Genomic DNA, 16,153 nt, shown 5'->3' with positions numbered 1-16,153 from the left:
TATGATGTTACATTTAATATTGCTGTCTCAAGCATGATGGATTACACTTTTGTCTTTTCTGATTATGATAAGTGTGTTTAGAGCTGTTTGTTTGTGCCCATGTTTTATTGATTAGTCTGGGAAGCTCCATAAGACGCCACCAGGGCAAGCTACAGAAGGGATTACAAGCCACAAGGTTGTGTTGACTGGATAAGGTGATATTACTTGTTAATGATCATGTATTAATGTGCTGTTAAGCACTGGCGATGAACAAACCACCCCTTAAAAAACTCTGGTTGCCTAATGTTCAGTTTATGTTGCGAGAGCTCAACTGAGATACTGTATGAGTTTATTTGATGGAGTTATATTGTAGTTTATTCTAAGGTTTACCCACATACATTCAAGGGGAACTAACTGATGCAGTATTACAACTTCACAGATTGTTTGGGGTTTTTTTTGCCATGCTAAATCACTGGATTACATTTGATAATGCTATCATTTATATAATGGTGTCCACCTCTTGTTCCTCACATTAACAGTAAATGGAAAGCATGCCATTATCAAATCAGTGACAACCATTCTTGTCAAATTTGCCATGTTTAAGAATAATGTGCATATTTTAACTACAGTCATACTGATTTCTAAAGGAAACCTGTCAGCTCTACACTTAGGCATTATATGAAGAGGAGGCTCCCAACAGAGAGCCTATTAGTATTCACACACAGACCTCTGCAGCGATCAACCCATGTTCATGCACACAGGAGAGAAAGAGCTTCATTCATATTCATATTACGTGTTATCAGTAATCTGCTCACTGTGTTTACTTTAATACAGCAAGGCCTCTGTTTCCCTCCAGTGTCAGTCTCTCCACCTATCTTGTGCACCCCCACACATATGCAAATTCATACAGTTGCGCCATGCACACCATCCAAAACATTTTCGAGGTGTGAAGAGACATTCCTGCAGAAAGAACTGACTCAGTGATGCAGAGCTACAGTTCCCTTTGAGTACACATATAAAAATTAGTACCCTTAAGACAAAAGTGCAGAGCCTGCTGAGTGTCTGCATAATTATTGTTTTCTGCACACAAAGACACACTGCACAGCATACAAACAGTGTTAGTGTCTGTAGGAGGTCTGGTCAGATGAATGCTAAGAAAACTCACATAATCCTTGGCTCTATTCCTGGCAGCACAATCAATAGTGCCCGAGCACACACATGTGCATACTTGTATTGGCCCCATCACAATGGAATAAAGAGAGAGAATTACATTATAAGCCATGTCCAGATACTCAGAACCCAGGATTCATTAAATAAAGCCATGCAAGCACACACAGAGCCCTGTAGTTAGTCATCCCTTTTTTGTCTCTGGGATTGTCCAGTGCTTCCCTCTGGGTGTGGCATGGCTGTGCAGAAGCACTGCAGCCATGCATGTTAAAATTAAACCCTGGCTTTGTCTACACACAAGCAGAGGTCATGTGTTGTGGTAATATATTTTGCAGCTTCCCAAAAGTGTCAATGACAGTTTTTTTTTTTTCCTTTTCTTTTTTTTTTTGGAATCTTTCCAGGTTCGTGCCAGCATGGAGCCTGTCTGGAAAACTGTCGGTGTTAGAGGGAATTATTATTTTTTTTGTCATGTTGTCTGCTGCCTACAGTTTAAGGTCTCTCCTGTCTTCTCTGAAGATGTGTGTGTGTGTGAATGCACTTGTGTTTCTTATGTTATGGGGGCATTCATGTGTTTATACCGTCATGCTGTGGTTATTCAACTTCTGTTTGGGGACCAGCATTAGGTCTCCGTTAGTTCGGTGATTCAGTTTTAGTATGCGGGCTTGGTATGAAGGTTGGATATTTATAAGGCTCAGCTTAAGTGTATGTACTGCCAGGAACGCTTCCTCAGAAATTCAGAAGTTTGGGGAATACCACCATGTTACCATGACAAAAGCAATTTGATCTTGGCTGCTATATAAGAGAGATAACGGGGAGTTTGTCTAGACTCATTTGCAGATTGTGTCTTGAGGCCCTTTTTCTCTGTCTTGTCTATGTGCCGCAATAGAGGATTTTAATAGCTGAAAGACTTTCTCTACTGCATGTCGTTTTTCCAAAATAAGGGTTAGGCAGATATGCTTATATTTCTTGTGAGTGTACTGCTGTATTGTTTTTAAAATGTTTTTCAGCGACTGACCTTGGGCCATATGAGCGCTGAAAGGACAATCAACTGCCCCAACACCTCAAAATGACTGTTAGAAAAAAAAAAGTCAATATTTGTCCACACATGAAAATATGCCGTGTGCAACCTACAAACAACCCGCAAAATCCACAGATTGAACAGAGATATTGGCCCAGCTGGACCGAGCTCAGTGGGGCACCAGCAGTTCAGGCCCTGATTTATGTGTGAGTCTGTGTGTTGAAGTGCTTTTCGTTTTGAAAAACAAAGGGAGATGAAAATCAAAGGAGAGGGAGAGAGAGGAGCGGACTGAGAGGCAGCTGTGTGAGTGCACAAATTGCTGCTTTTAAACAGGCACATTTGAATTTATCTGGATTGCTATGGCAGTAATTGGACCTTAGGCAATTGCCTACTCTCCAAATTGTGGCAGTTATCACAAATTATTTCTGTCACCTGTTAGTACAGTGGACAACAAGAGGCAAACTAGCTTTTTTTTTTTTTTAACAGTAACGCAGCTTTTTGTAATCATTATTTTAATATATTTGGTACAGATTACACCGCAGAGCTGGCTACTGAACCTTCATGTGAGCTTTCATCATCCTCATGTACACACAAAAGTGCGATAAAGATTTGTTATAAGATTGTAAGAGCTGCTTGCAAAGAGTAGAACGAGCAACGCGTATTCAGGGTTGGTTGAAGCCACAATGAATGCTGAATATGAAATATCGCCTCACTACTGTGCTGCTAAATCAACTCATGAATAAAAGAATGACTACAGAAAAGCAGAGAAGGACAGAGAAACAAAGCCTGTGAGAACAGCGGGGGTGTTAATTCATTAGTCATCCTCTAATTTGACATTAGAGGTCAGTATATGCTCCCCCCTCTGCTTCCTACCTCCTCCTCCAGCTCGCCTTCACTCTCTTGCCTTCCCTTTTTGTGTAGATTCCTAATCTGGCCGAGTGTATTAAACTTGCAGAGCACTGGTCTGCTTTGCCTGTTATGTCTGCTGATCATTTCTCTTCAATCCTGTAGTAATTTGTAGCTGTTGGTTTTTCCTAGCTGTTGCCGTGTCTTCTCTCAGTATCAGATGTAAGGCCATTGTTCCAGATAAGTCAGCATCACATTTGACCTTCTCAGTAAACGTTCAACAGACAGGTTCTTTAAAATCATCTACTTCTCTCCAACCCTGTGTCTCCGTACAGAAACGGGGCACATAGACCCAGTCCTCATTGAACGTTACAACACCCCGGGTTTCATCGGCTGTCTGTCGCGGGTAGAGTTCAACGGAATCGCCCCGCTCAAGTCTGCGCTCAGAACAGCAGCGAAGTCTCAGGCCACGCCAACGGCCGGTCAGACAGACAGACAACCTGCAGCTGCCTCACCTGTGTCTTACCAGGGTAAACTGGTGGAGTCCAACTGCGGCGCGTCACCGCTCACCATCCCACCAATGTCTGCCGCAACAGATCCCTGGCATTTGGACAACACAGGTGAGTGTAAAATGCTCAAGGTGTTGATTTTTTTTTGTTTGTTTGTTCTCAATGATAAGAAAAAAGCTAAATTGTGCAATCTGAACCATTAATGCAAACATGCTGCTTCTGTGTGGTAGAGAAGAGCTTATTGAGGTTTTTCTTCACAAACCCACGCTTACCCAGAGCAGTATGTATTTGAATGCATTCAGTAAATATATACTTCCTCAAAAAAACAAAAAAAAAACAGCAATTGATCCTTGAAATGCTAACACACGTCTTTATTTCAGACCTGTTTGTTTACATGCCCATATACACACACACACACACAGACTAAAGCACACACACACACACACACACACACACACACACACAGACGAAAGCTCACGTGCATCTAATGATATATCCAGCTGCAGTCGTTAGTATTTTTAGTGTCATCATTCTGGAAGCATTTGTTTTCCTCAGGCTCCGTGCCAACTGTGCCTTTGGGAGCGTTGAGCTCTCTGAAATTGATCCACTCCATCGATCTGGACTCCAGGTCCAAACTCACAGTCAGCTCTCCGCCATCCATCTACAAAATGGATTATTGTTTATGTTGCCTTAGGTTTTCTATAGATAGCTCTAATCTATAACTTATAAAACCTCCTTCCATCGTTCACTCTCAGGTGACCGTTTTGCATTAGTTTCTGTTGTTGGTAAGGACATCCTTTAAGGACTTTATCTACTGACTTCTCTGTGTTCTCACCTTTTCTCTTATGTTTTCTAATACATTATAGTTTGGTTATTACATCCAAATGAGCCTAATTGCTGTCCTGCTTTATGCAGCTTTTCTCCCCTCACAGCGTGTCCTTTGATTCTTACTCATGCTTGTGACTTCTCAGGAGAACCATCAGCAGTACAGCCTGCATCAGAAACAGCTGACAGGCTCATAGCAGGGTGATGTTTTTCGTGTGACAAAAAATATGCATAATGAGGTTGTGTTTGCACAGAAGTGCTAGATTATGGATGTCAGTTCTTGGTAATTTCAGCAATGTCCTTTATTACACACCAATCCCCTCCACTCATCCCAACTCCTCCTTTCATATCCACTCAGTGTACATCCAGGGAATATCACAGCAATTAGACGGTGGCAGCAGGAGTGTAAACCGCATCGATGAATGATTAATGATTAATGAAACACATAAAACGGTGTAGTAACAAATGTGTTTATCCATCAGTAGTAATTTTTTTATCCATCTCGGTGACCTTCTCATGTATGTACGCAGTAAAGCTGGAGACAGAAGAAACCAAGTTTCTCTGTTAGCACATTACAGTGAACTCTATTTTAGTATAGAAAACTAAAGTACTGTCATTATTAATCAGCACAGGTTATGCATACAGTTGTTCCTTTTGACTTTTAACTGCTAAAAATAGCTCACGTACTCCATTTTCTGTGTTGATATAAGCACGGAGAACGTACACGTTATATTTATGTTTCAGTCTGTTTTTGTGTGCTTCTCTCACTCTTTGTTTAGATGCAGAGTTTCCCTTCAATGAGGAGAGAGTGATTCCTGATGGAGTCAACAGGGACTCTGCCATCATTGGAGGTACAAAATGTCATTATCATATTAAAGCTGTATATTACAAAAAAAAAATGTACTTGGTCCCAAGCTGCCAAAATTCAAACTTGCTAGATGCATGCCATCATGGTTGTTGGGTTTTTGAGGTATGTGTATGAACACGTACCGTATTCTTCTGGTTTGATTATATCTGAATTGAATTTTACAAACAAAAAAAAAATAGTAAGATAAAAAGTGATCATTGTTCAAAAGAATTATTTATTTTTGTTTTTAATTGCTTATTTGTTTTCCACATTTAGGAAGTCTTTTAAGTTTTCAATAGGTCTGCCAGTAATTTATTATATAGTATAGAGCTGCACTGTGATGTTCTAATCAGTTAAGAATATAAAATAGTGTTAAATTATATGGTTGGCATTCACTTTGGGAGGGGTAACTGTCTTGCCCAAAAACATTTGAGCAGGGCCTTATCATTTGGGGCGGCTGCGGCTCAGGAGGTAGAGCGAGTTGTCCACCAATTGGAAGGTCAGTGGCTCGATCCCCGGCTGCTCTAGTCTGCATATCAAAGTTTCCTTGGGCGAGATACTAAACCCCGAGTTGTCCCCTGTGCAGCCGTCAGAGTGTGAATGTTTGTGCAAATGTTATGTTAGACATGGTGCTTATGTATAGTGAAAAGTACTTGTATGAATGTGAGTGACAGGGTGAATGAGGCTTGTAGTAAAAAGTGCTTTTAGTGCTCAGTTAGAGTAGAAAAGCGCTATATAAGTATTATTTGCTCTCTGTACTTCACACCTGCAGCAACCTGTGAATTGTGGTGGTTGTTTTTGTCCAAAAAAATCAGACCACAGTTCACTAATTACAAGCAAACAAAAGCCAAAAAAAGCAACAAATTTGCCTTTGCTTAGATGCTGACTGATATGAGGAATTAGGTCAGCCAGTCGCTTGGTTGGAGCAGGTTAGCAGCAGTAATTGAAAAAGCACAATAACACCTGTCTGCCTCTGCTGCAGGTATTATCGCAGTGGTGATCTTCACCATCTTATGTACTCTGGTGTTCCTGATCCGCTACATGTTCCGTCACAAAGGCACCTACCACACCAACGAGGCCAAGGGCAGCGGGGAGTCCGCCGCGGAATCAGTGGATACGGCCATCATTGGCACCGACAACCCAGAAACCATTGACGAATCAAAGAAGGAGTGGTTCATCTAACAGCCAATCAAAGGACTCTGAGAGACAAAGTGATGTTTCAGATCATCAGATGCTACAGAGATAGAGGAGGTTTAATTAAAGACCAATCGCAGAATGGACGGAGGATTGGCTATTCAATAGGACAATAATCTCCCAGGGAAGGTTGGGAAAGTGGGAAAGACTGTACAGAAATCTTTTTGTTTTTTTATATATATCCAGATTATTAGAAAGAGAAGAAAGGGACACTTATTCAACTGAGCACAGCAGTAAGAGACTGTACGTGTATATACTAACCGGCTTGTCCTTCTTTGTATCGTGCTTGGGAGTTTTCAGGAGTCCTTTGAATACTGTATATGACAAATAATTATACTTATTGGGTCGTGTGATAGCAAGATTTATTGCCAGTCCCTGTTGCATTTTAATTTTATATTTTAACAAAAATCTTATATCAAAAATGATCAAATCAACATGCCAAACCTTTTTTTTTCTTTTCATGTTTCAAGCTTTGGGTGCACCAGTTTGTCAACACTCATATCCGTCAAATGACATGCCACTCATACTGTGGTAATATAGAGTTGAATATGGATGCCAAAAGCCACCTTGTAAATACGATATTATTTTATCCTTTTCCAAAATGATTTATTTAGAGTCAGACACATAAACTAAAATTAGAAATTCATATCTATATGACAGTGGTATCATACGTCTGTCTGTTACATTATAAATGTGTGAAATACAGAGTTTTATGTTTAAATCTTATGACATTCGATTGTAACGGGCATTCCTGTCTGTGGAAGGGCAGCAGGGGGTTTCTCTGAGCATGATGGGAAATCATGACATCATCATCATCATCATCATTGTGGCAGCTTTCTTTGAATTTGGAATGAGTGAGACTGTGAGCCTTCACTCATTCAGACTTGAGCAGTTTGTTTGTTTCTTTGCCAAACACTTGAGTCTTATGTCAGATTTTCATATTTAATTTGAACTGTCAGTTGACGCTTTGTTTTTGTTTTTGTTGTGTTGTGTTTTAATACATCATAGGCAGTGTTGGGCTGCGGTTTTACAGCGCATGCATGCATCTGTGCGTATATGTGGAGGCGAAATACCGGACGAAAGGAGCGTCAGAAGAGACGTTTTTGGACAGTCGCGGAGACGAGACTGAACAGTTTGGCTGATGCGTACTGAGTTTTATTGATGCACTAAACTCTAGGCATTAAGTGGGCGAAGCAGCATGAAATGAAAAATCAATTCATATCTGAAAAACACCTGGGACGAGGTTAAGAAGATAATTGGCTTATTATTCCAGTGTGCCTTCAAGGTGCTGAGCCGTTTGGCCTTGCCTCACACCACTTAACACAAACCTACAAGAAAAACTTGACTGCTGCTGCATAAAATCGGAGTTAATAGTGTTTTCAGGTATTTTTATGTTTCCTGATATTTCAATGGTGCTGTGTTCCCTCACCCAGAAACCTTGGGTGGGGGGGAAAAATGTCCAGCCAACTTCTTTTCAGATTTTAAAAAAAAAGCCAGACTTTTTTTTTTAGTTTTAGTTTTTTGTGTGTGTGTGTGTGTGTGTGCAGCAGTAGCAGCTTTGTCGATGTAGATGAGTGCTGCACGCTATAGAACGCACAAGTTTACACTTACCCTCACACATACACACATAAAACATGCATGTTTGGTGAAGCATGAGTCATTTGCTCATTTACAAGAACAACGCGTTTAGAATGAGGAGGCAGCTTCTTTGTGAAGAGGCAGAGCTTCGCCCTGCAGTGCCGCTGTGGTCCAATATGCATTCAAATGATGGACAAATTATATTTTCCAACTTTCTTTTTTTTTTTTTTGTCCCTGTCGGTTACGTTTACCAGTTTACCTTACCATGGCTTTTACAGAACAATGTGTTACAGCTGAAACCTGCTGCCAACTTTATTTTGTTGTGAAGTTGTTGTTGTTTTTGTATGTCTGTTTGATCAAATTGCTCCCGCGGTACTCGTACATGAATCATAATCGCCTCATGATTGAGTGCTTACTCTAGATTGCTTCATCTGAGACATTAGGCCAGCTGCTGAACGCAGCCTGCCTTCTACCGAGGCCTCAAAGAAGAGTTTGTCTGTTCTTACATCGCATCCTTTAGGGCAAATGAGCGACTCTACTGATGTTTTGTTGTTTTTGATTTTATTTTTCAGGCAACACTTACAAATGCATAGCTGCACCCTTGATATATGGTTTGAACTTAACAGCGGTGATAACTGATTATCTGCGCCAACAGGCAAAACTTTAACCCACATGTTTTGCTTTCATTTCTCTTGCGTTCAATAAAGAGTGTTTGATCTTTAACAGCAGTCTTTCTTTTTCTCTCTCTGTCTTCAAAGAAAAACCTGAGAGATATTCACGGAACATCTTGTAACCTAAACACATAACCATTAAGAAACAAGGGCTATGGCACAATCGGACTCATGACCTTCAGGTGCATGCCACTGCTTCTCTTTACTTGGTATTTTTTTCAATTTGATTGAATTGTAAGCCTATAATGAGCATTTCAATACAAAAGGAGGGTCCAGCAGGTCATAGGCTGCCCTCTTGTGGGCAGGCAGCGTACCTTCATCATCCAGATTTACAGAGCACACACACACTGATACACAGATTATGACTGTTGATCACCAAATTAATTAAACTTAAAAACTAATACAGAATCGGTGACAAGTACAACTGTAAATATATGAAATGGATGATAAACATGCTGAAAAATGTACCTAAAGTGATGAAGTGCTGCAAAGTTGTAAAAATGACAGAAATGTCCTTAAGATGATGAAGTCGTGCCCAAACGGGCTCACTTAAGTCCAGGGTGTTAGACTGCTAGACCGGAAACTTAGTGGTAACCTGTTTTTACGCAGGAGTGATTTGGTCAGCACACCCGGTGATTAGATAAATCGGATTACTTTGTTTATCTGCTTTTGTCATTGTCAGTATTTTTGCAGGTGCCTGCAGTTGAACTCTAATGCCTCATGATCCAGGACTAAATGGTAATCTAGCTGCTCTATAATTAGTTTGTGTGATAATAATCTACATTTCATTATGTTTGTCGATTAAATTGTTCCCTAAGTCTTATGAAATCATATTTTTTGCATAACTGCAACTCATCGTTAAACCTTGTGACAAACCCTATCTCCTAAAGTAATGGAGCAAAGTATCTAGCATACAGTCGTATGTCTGTCAGCCAGCTAATAGGTGGCAGTGCATGTTACAATATTCATGTAACTTCCAAAACTTCACAAAGGAAATTATTCTGAAATCAGAAACATTTTAGCAATTTTATTGGCTTCGAGGGTCATTGGAAAATAGAAAAACTCTACAAAAGAAATCAGCAGTTACAAAAGACAATTTTAGCAGTGTAGTTTAATTCATTCCCTTATTTGTCTCACAATCAGCCCTTTATTGTTCCCCTCTGACGCCTCAGTTAATGCACGTCTTCACGAGCACGAGGTCTCAACTAGGATCAGGGTTGGTCTTTGGTGTGCAGCAGAGAATAAAGTGAAATGCTTGAGTTTCATTGTCCGAGGTGTAGCTTTTGGTGAAGCTTCAAAATTGACTGTGGGGGGTAGCGGTTGGAGAAACAGGGTCAGGGGTGAAACGCCTCTGAGATGGAGGATTAGATTCCTCAGGCATCAGGACACTCACCTGTAACGCATACGTGGCTGGGTGAGCAAATATCAGAATCACTTACAGAATCAGTCACATTGTTGATATTGTTAACTTACCATTCTTGGGCAGGATAACGATGTTCTCAGGGAGGATCCCGCTGTCCAAAGAGAACTGTGTGAACTTCTGCTGTAGGACAGCGCTGGTGTCGGGAGTGCGTCCTACAAAACCACATGGGACTCTTTAACGTTTAGCAAATCCAGGAATGCTTTCCCAGATAGCTGCTCTGATGGTGACGAGATAAACTTACTGTAAAGCTTGTTGAGGACCTCGGACACTCCCTCCTTCGTCTTGATGGTGTGGACCACGGCGTAGTCGTCATAAACAACATCAACAACGCGCATGTCGTTGTCATTGTTCCAAGCTGGGGAACACAGAAATGCTGTTAGATTTCATGCCTCTGTCAAACTTTTGGGTGTGAATAATTTGGTCTTTACTCACCCTGGCTGTGGAAGGTGAAGCGTCCAGGAGTGTCAGTTTTCCTAGCCAGGTGAGTCATTCTCCAGCAAGAGCCATCAGCACTAAAAAAAAAAAAAAAAAATCAGGACCAGTTTATTTCATACCCCACACAAAACAAAATTTTTGCTTTGTTTTGTTTTTTACTTTTCTCGTTTGAAAGCGTGATTACACTTACTTCAGATTGGCGTAAGAGAGGTCCAGGTCTCCTGTATCAGTTGGTGTTAAGCGAGCTGTCCCCATCTTCATGTTTGCCTTGTGGTTCACAAACCACTGAGCATTTGAAGCAAAGCCAGTCAGGTACCACTTGCCTGCCATCTGTAAGAAAGATAAAAGGAGGTGATGAATATTGTTCTCTCTGCATTAATCACTGCATATAGGTTATTTATCGTTTCCTATTTCTAAAAGTGAGGGCTTTTTTTCTGTGCAGTGAGCACAGATACAAATAACTTTTTGTTACGTTTTAACATGCATTTGTTACCTTCTCCATGTTGAAGTCTTTTACAGGCATGACGTCTGCGCAGGCAGCCAGCACACACATCAGGGCGGCCAGCATCCTCAGCAGTGTGTTCCTCATGGCTTCTTCTTTCTGTGTTCTCAGCTTCTACGGAGTGATCAGGACTGTGATAGCGGCGTGACGGGACAAAGCAAGAGGAGGCTTCTTATATGCTGCAGGGTCCTGCCCCTCCAAGCTCACCCCCCCACCCCCACCCCACCCCACCCCAAAAAAAATCCTGCTGCTTGTTACAGTAGTTAAAAAAAAGAGAGAGAGAAAGAAACCCTCTGGCAAATCACATCTGTTACACAACTGGCATGTGTGACTGAAGACGGGACAGAAGGGGTGCAGGGGCAGTGGGGGATACATAATAGAGGTCCTTTAAGACACCTCCTCTTCCTCTGACCAGCCTATCAAAATTTCAAAAAATAAAATCTGTGTATTTTCCATTTTTTTCTGGCTTTAATGAACCATTTGCATCCAATAGTTTCAGCATGGCCAGAAGCGCTGAGTCAGGCAGTTTGAAGAACTTCACAGTGAAAAATCATTTCCCCGTTTCTGTTAAATAACTTTGGCGGTGATGCATGCAGTGGTTTCATTGTTCTTTGCGACCTCCGAGCACCGACTCGGGTCGTGGCGCTCGTTTTCAGCGTTAATTGTTTCATAAAACTTTTGGTGCGTGAAGAGTTTCGAGCTCACAGTGTCGACATGTTTGACATTAAATATTGCATTCATATGAGAACAAATCCCCATTTAAACCATTTCTGTATCTTGCATCACTTACACATTTCATAATGTGCTGATTAGCTGTGAATTCTTTATTTTGCTGACATGTATGACTTATCAGAGCCCCCCCCCCCCCCCCCCCCCCCCCCCCCCCGTTAGGAGACCAGACGAGCACAGACTCGTTATCAGCTGGTTATGCAACACTCACACATGCACACAAACAGGCACACATAGAGGTGCTGGGTGGAGCGAGGGGAAGTGGCAAGAGGCACATTTGGTACGTTTTGTAACCAGCTTCTCTCCGGCCCTTGACATCTGGACCTTATTATCTCCATTCCTGACCCTTCCTCACCAATTTCTGTGTCCTCACGCGCAAACCAGAAGCATGCACTCCCTCTGAAAGTTAAAACTCTGACAAAAAAAATGTGTCACTTCCATCTCACCACAAAATTAAACAAGGACAATTAGAAGCATTTGAAAACAACTTGTTTTCACTCTGTGTCGTTTTATTTATGTGCGGCTGAGGACTTTTAGTGGAGTTTCACAATGTCAGGGGCCTAATTCATTCCCTCGAAAGCTTTCTCTCCATCATCTCTCAGCTCCACCTCTTCAGCATGTGGGAACACAATCTGTAAAACAAGGAATGTCAGGTTAAATTACATAGACGCTGTGCTGATGTTTTTCAGCAGGCAGTGGAAGTTAGATAACATGTTGACAAAGTTTTAAAAACTAACCGCAGGAGCGCAACCTGCAGGAGCAGATGTCAGGACTGTCGGGGAGGGCTTGCTTTTTTCAAGTCATACATAATACCATGACGCAACTTTTGTCATCTTGTTATTTAATTACATTTTTTTTTATTATTAAATAGTAGGTTTTCTTCTTGGAATTGCAACGCTTTACTCCTATGTCTTACTTCTTCTATCTGTCTATGGCAGCTGGGATAGGCACCCATATATGTATGGCTATTTTATACAAACTACACAGTCAAAATTTTGCACTTTTAAAATGTGGCTTATTTTGTTCCAGCAATTTTTTTTAGCCTTCTTCTTAAGTCCCACCACATTTTTAGGACTGAAAAACATTTAGGCTGTGGTTTTTGTTTTGTTTTTTGTTTAGTTTTTCACTGTTATTACATGGTTTTGCTGTTATTACATGGTTGTGCTGTTATTACATGGTTTTGCTGTTATTACATGGTTTTGCTGTTATTACATGGTGAGAAAGGAGACTGTCCATCACTAAGTCCATTTAGCTTTTGCACCATTTTTCAAGAATTCTCATTAATTATTCAAATCAAATCATACTACAGGAAACTAGGCTGGAGCTTTAGCTTAAACTAAATATGCACAATATTTTAGCTGTGGTTCAGCATTTAAATTAAAAATACTAAATAAGAACCTTCAAGTTATTGCCTAAAGGGAAGCTGAATTATTCTCCTCATCGTGTTTTGTATACTTGTTTGTGCCTTTGGCTTAATTAAAAATGTTTTAAACCCAATAGCTTGTACATTTCATAACATATTGCATAAATAAAGCTGTTAATACTATTTATTATATTGCCCTAAACCAGTGAAGCTTCTAACAGTTACAGTATATGGGAGAAAAATGCTGGGAAATACCCATTTTGTTCATGTCAGTCTGAAAATTATCACCCTTTATTTGTTTGGGGTCAGTTTTATAAGCATACTTCACTGAAGTCAATACTTTTTCTACAAAAAAAAACAACAACAAAAAAAACATTTAGCTTACTGATCACATGATCCTGATCCACATCACCACAGTGACCTGGAAAGCAAAAATGAATTCACACACCACTGAGGAAGTAGCTGTATGGCAACATATGATGAGTAGTAGTCTGCAAAACTATGCTGTGATCATGTGGTTTCAATAGGCTGGCTTTTTTTTTAAAAATAATACTGTTATTAGCATTCTATCTTATTAGTATTATATTGGACATACTGTAGGTGGGGAAGGGGAAGTGGTAGGCCCGCTGAAAATTCTGTTTTGCAGCAAGCTCTTCAAACTTGGTTAGCAGCGGCTCTGACAGATTGTCTACAGACTTGCCTGCATACACAGCACAAAACAAGAGATCATCACAAAACAAAGCCTTTGTAACAGATGGTATATTTACCTAACTATAACTGAGCTTCCAGCTGTTAAATATAAAGTGCCAAACAAAGATAAGAAGTATATGGCTGAGAAACCTACCATAGAGTTTCACTGTGATCATGCCACGTTTCTGGTAGTACATGATTGCATAGGAGTCATAGTCTGTTTCCCCAATCACTATCTCAATATTGTCCTCAGGGTGAGCTCCTGGTATAAACAGAACAGAGAGGAAGGTGCATAAAAGGATGCTGCTTTATTCTGGGCACTAAGAAGAAAACCTGACCTTTCAGTGTCAGTCTTCCTGGGGTTCCTGGATTTAGATGGTAGACCTGTAATATCTCCCAACACTGGTGATTACTGTGGAGAAGAGAAGAGAAGAGAAGAGAAGAGAAGAGAAGAGAAGAGAAGAGAAGAGAAGAGAAGAGAAGAGAAGAGAAGAGAAGAGAAGAGAAGAGAAGAGAAATCTCAGACTTTGTACATTTCAAACATTGCATGACAAACTAATCAATAAAATTTGTTTTCCCTCTGCTTAGGCCAAAAAAGTATTTATAGCACTCACACAACAATGAAAGTTTTCACAGAATGTTCTCCAAAAACCACACTGTGCTTTTTTTTTTTCCCCCCCATTTTAGAGGCATACTGTACTGCCAAACCTTTTTGCAACAGCCAGGTCAGTTTGGCCTAAAACATAAAAAAAAACATATATAGTGAACAGAAAAGCTGATGGATTTAACTGTTCTACTTCCTTCTTCCTGTATTTGAAGAAACATAAATAATACCAAACACATGGCAAAGAAGATGAAGAATAACTGTAAGCGTGGCATGAGGGACTGAAGAGACTGGCTCCCTCTGCTGACACAAATAATAAAATACTGAAAAAGCCCAGTGCATACAGTAGCTACAGCTGTACTTACTGCCTTGTTTTGGTGCTAACAGACAGCATTTCATTAGAGGTAGGGGTACGAGTAATGGTCATCACTGTTGGCTCCACCTTGGTCCCGTGATTTATCAGATAAGAGCATTTGGAGGCAGAATTAAGCAGGTACCATCTTCCCAACATCTGGAACACATGTGAATAGGATTATGCAAACAGAGAAAGGCAAAAACAAGATTTCCTAATATCTCAAACAAAATATCTTGGTCATGAAAAATAGCAAAGTACTTGGAAGAGGGAGGAGGGTAATTAGGGATTTGAATTGTTTTTCTTCTGTGTTATGTGATTATTTTTATTTTTTTTAGGCCTCTGAAATAAGCTTCATCTCATCCCAGTGGACTCAAATTTCTGAAAGTCTCTAAAAAGTGCATACTTTTGTTTTGAATGCCCTGTTCAGTTCATGTTCACTGAAAAATTCCCTCATTGCCTCAAACACAATATTGACACAATTACGCAAGTTTGTCTACAATACCAGCCCCCACAGTAATCCATATCAAAGCTTACAGCATGATTGAAAGTTGGAAGGAGTTTCTGGAGACTTTAATCTGATTCCATATATAAAATAAGGACTAAAAAATTTGGCACCATTGTTAGACCAGTGGGGCAAAGAGCTTTTAAGATCTACTCAAAGCAATAAAAGAATTTTCTGCCTATTCTGTTGTGCTTGTATTGACTCATCCACCGTTATCCAGCTTTCACATTGTTTCCACAGAATCCTCTGCAGTCTTATTTGTATATGATTTTGTGACATTATAAGCAACGACAAAAACAGCATCAAACTCAGCATTCAAAGGTAAGATAACGGCACACAGAACCATCCAGTGTGTTGTCGTCAGCTGCTTGGAAACAGTTCTTCTATTGCCAATGCAGCTTATTCATGAATCTCAGTGTCTTCAACTGAAGGTTGAAAAGATCACTTTAGCCCAGGCTCAGTGCAACCTGAACTAAAACCAAGTAACAGTAGTGAAAATATTCAGCTGTTTTATCTGATTTCTTACCCTCTCTATGTCTATGTTCTGTGCAGGCTCAGTCAGGTCAATAGGTGTGATCTTTGGCTTCTTGGGAGGTCGTTTTTGGGGTCGCGGTCGACTCTTAGCTCCCCCTACAGCATCACCAGAACCCCAGAGGTACACGCACGTTAACATCACTGCCAGTGTGCAACGCCATAGTCCAACCATTGTAGCGCTGATAGGTAAGAACCTGTGTTTTTGCTCTATGGGTTTGCTTAGCTCTTATTTTTGTATTATAGGTTTTCTGTCCACCCTGGTCTCTTTCTGCTGTCAGCTATTCTCCTTCTGCTTTACTCAACTTGTAACACATGTACCCAGAAAATATAGATCAGCAGAGAGCAGGAGACAAACAGTGTGAACCAGAGGATGGCCTGCTGA

General features: G+C 40.5%; 3 protein-coding genes across 3 annotated transcripts in view; 1 reads left to right on the top strand and 2 right to left on the bottom strand.

Annotated features, from left to right (window-relative positions):
- The window catches only part of cntnap2a (contactin associated protein 2a), a 214,228-nt gene extending 205,542 nt beyond the window's left edge, over positions 1–8,686 (top strand). Inside the window, exons 25-27 of the mRNA XM_030756212.1 lie at positions 3,346–3,630; positions 5,124–5,195; positions 6,174–8,686. Of these exons, the coding sequence (XP_030612072.1) occupies positions 3,346–3,630; positions 5,124–5,195; positions 6,174–6,373 (557 nt within the window). The 3' untranslated portion in view covers positions 6,374–8,686. The remainder of the gene's footprint in view (positions 1–3,345; positions 3,631–5,123; positions 5,196–6,173) is intronic.
- A 960-nt stretch (positions 8,687–9,646) lies between these two features.
- Positions 9,647–11,169, bottom strand: LOC115799945 (lipocalin-like). The gene is made up of 6 exons (XM_030757235.1): positions 10,986–11,169; positions 10,683–10,822; positions 10,490–10,569; positions 10,299–10,412; positions 10,108–10,209; positions 9,647–10,027 (listed from the first exon to the last, which is right to left on the bottom strand). The coding sequence occupies exons 1-6, from the start codon at positions 11,079–11,081 to the stop codon at positions 10,008–10,010; spliced, it is 552 nt and encodes a 183-aa protein (XP_030613095.1). The 5' UTR covers positions 11,082–11,169; the 3' UTR covers positions 9,647–10,007.
- Positions 11,170–12,195: 1,026 nt separating this feature from the next.
- On the bottom strand, positions 12,196–16,117 carry c8g (complement component 8, gamma polypeptide). The gene is made up of 7 exons (XM_030757234.1): positions 15,764–16,117; positions 14,746–14,891; positions 14,115–14,188; positions 13,931–14,038; positions 13,682–13,786; positions 13,472–13,507; positions 12,196–12,355 (listed from the first exon to the last, which is right to left on the bottom strand). Exons 1-7 carry the CDS (start codon positions 15,941–15,943, stop codon positions 12,336–12,338), a joined length of 669 nt encoding a protein of 222 aa, XP_030613094.1. The 5' UTR covers positions 15,944–16,117; the 3' UTR covers positions 12,196–12,335.
- Positions 16,118–16,153: the final 36 nt, after the last annotated feature.

The sequence above is a fragment of the Archocentrus centrarchus genome, chromosome 20 (assembly GCF_007364275.1).
Source record: "Archocentrus centrarchus isolate MPI-CPG fArcCen1 chromosome 20, fArcCen1, whole genome shotgun sequence".
Lineage (NCBI taxonomy): Eukaryota > Metazoa > Chordata > Actinopteri > Cichliformes > Cichlidae > Archocentrus > Archocentrus centrarchus.
This window is presented reverse-complemented; position numbering and strand designations above follow the sequence as displayed.

What these genes read in the sequence shown, in the direction of transcription:
- LOC115799945 (XM_030757235.1), bottom strand. Translation starts at nt 11,081, where the DNA reads ATGAGGAACACACTGCTGAGGATGCTGGCCGCCCTGATGTGTGTGCTG. An exon ending in CTCTCTTACGCCAATCTGAA is followed by an intron (nt 10,570 to 10,682) that starts GTAAGTGTAATC and finishes TTTTTTTTTTAG; the next exon opens with TGCTGATGGCTCTTGCTGGA. An exon ending in GGTCCTCAACAAGCTTTACA is followed by an intron (nt 10,210 to 10,298) that starts GTAAGTTTATCT and finishes GTGGTTTTGTAG; the next exon opens with GACGCACTCCCGACACCAGC.
- c8g (XM_030757234.1), bottom strand. Translation starts at nt 15,943, where the DNA reads ATGGTTGGACTATGGCGTTGCACACTGGCAGTGATGTTAACGTGCGTG. An exon ending in GTTAGCACCAAAACAAGGCA is followed by an intron (nt 14,189 to 14,745) that starts GTAAGTACAGCT and finishes TCTTCTCCACAG; the next exon opens with TAATCACCAGTGTTGGGAGA. An exon ending in GATCACAGTGAAACTCTATG is followed by an intron (nt 13,787 to 13,930) that starts GTAGGTTTCTCA and finishes CTGTGTATGCAG; the next exon opens with GCAAGTCTGTAGACAATCTG.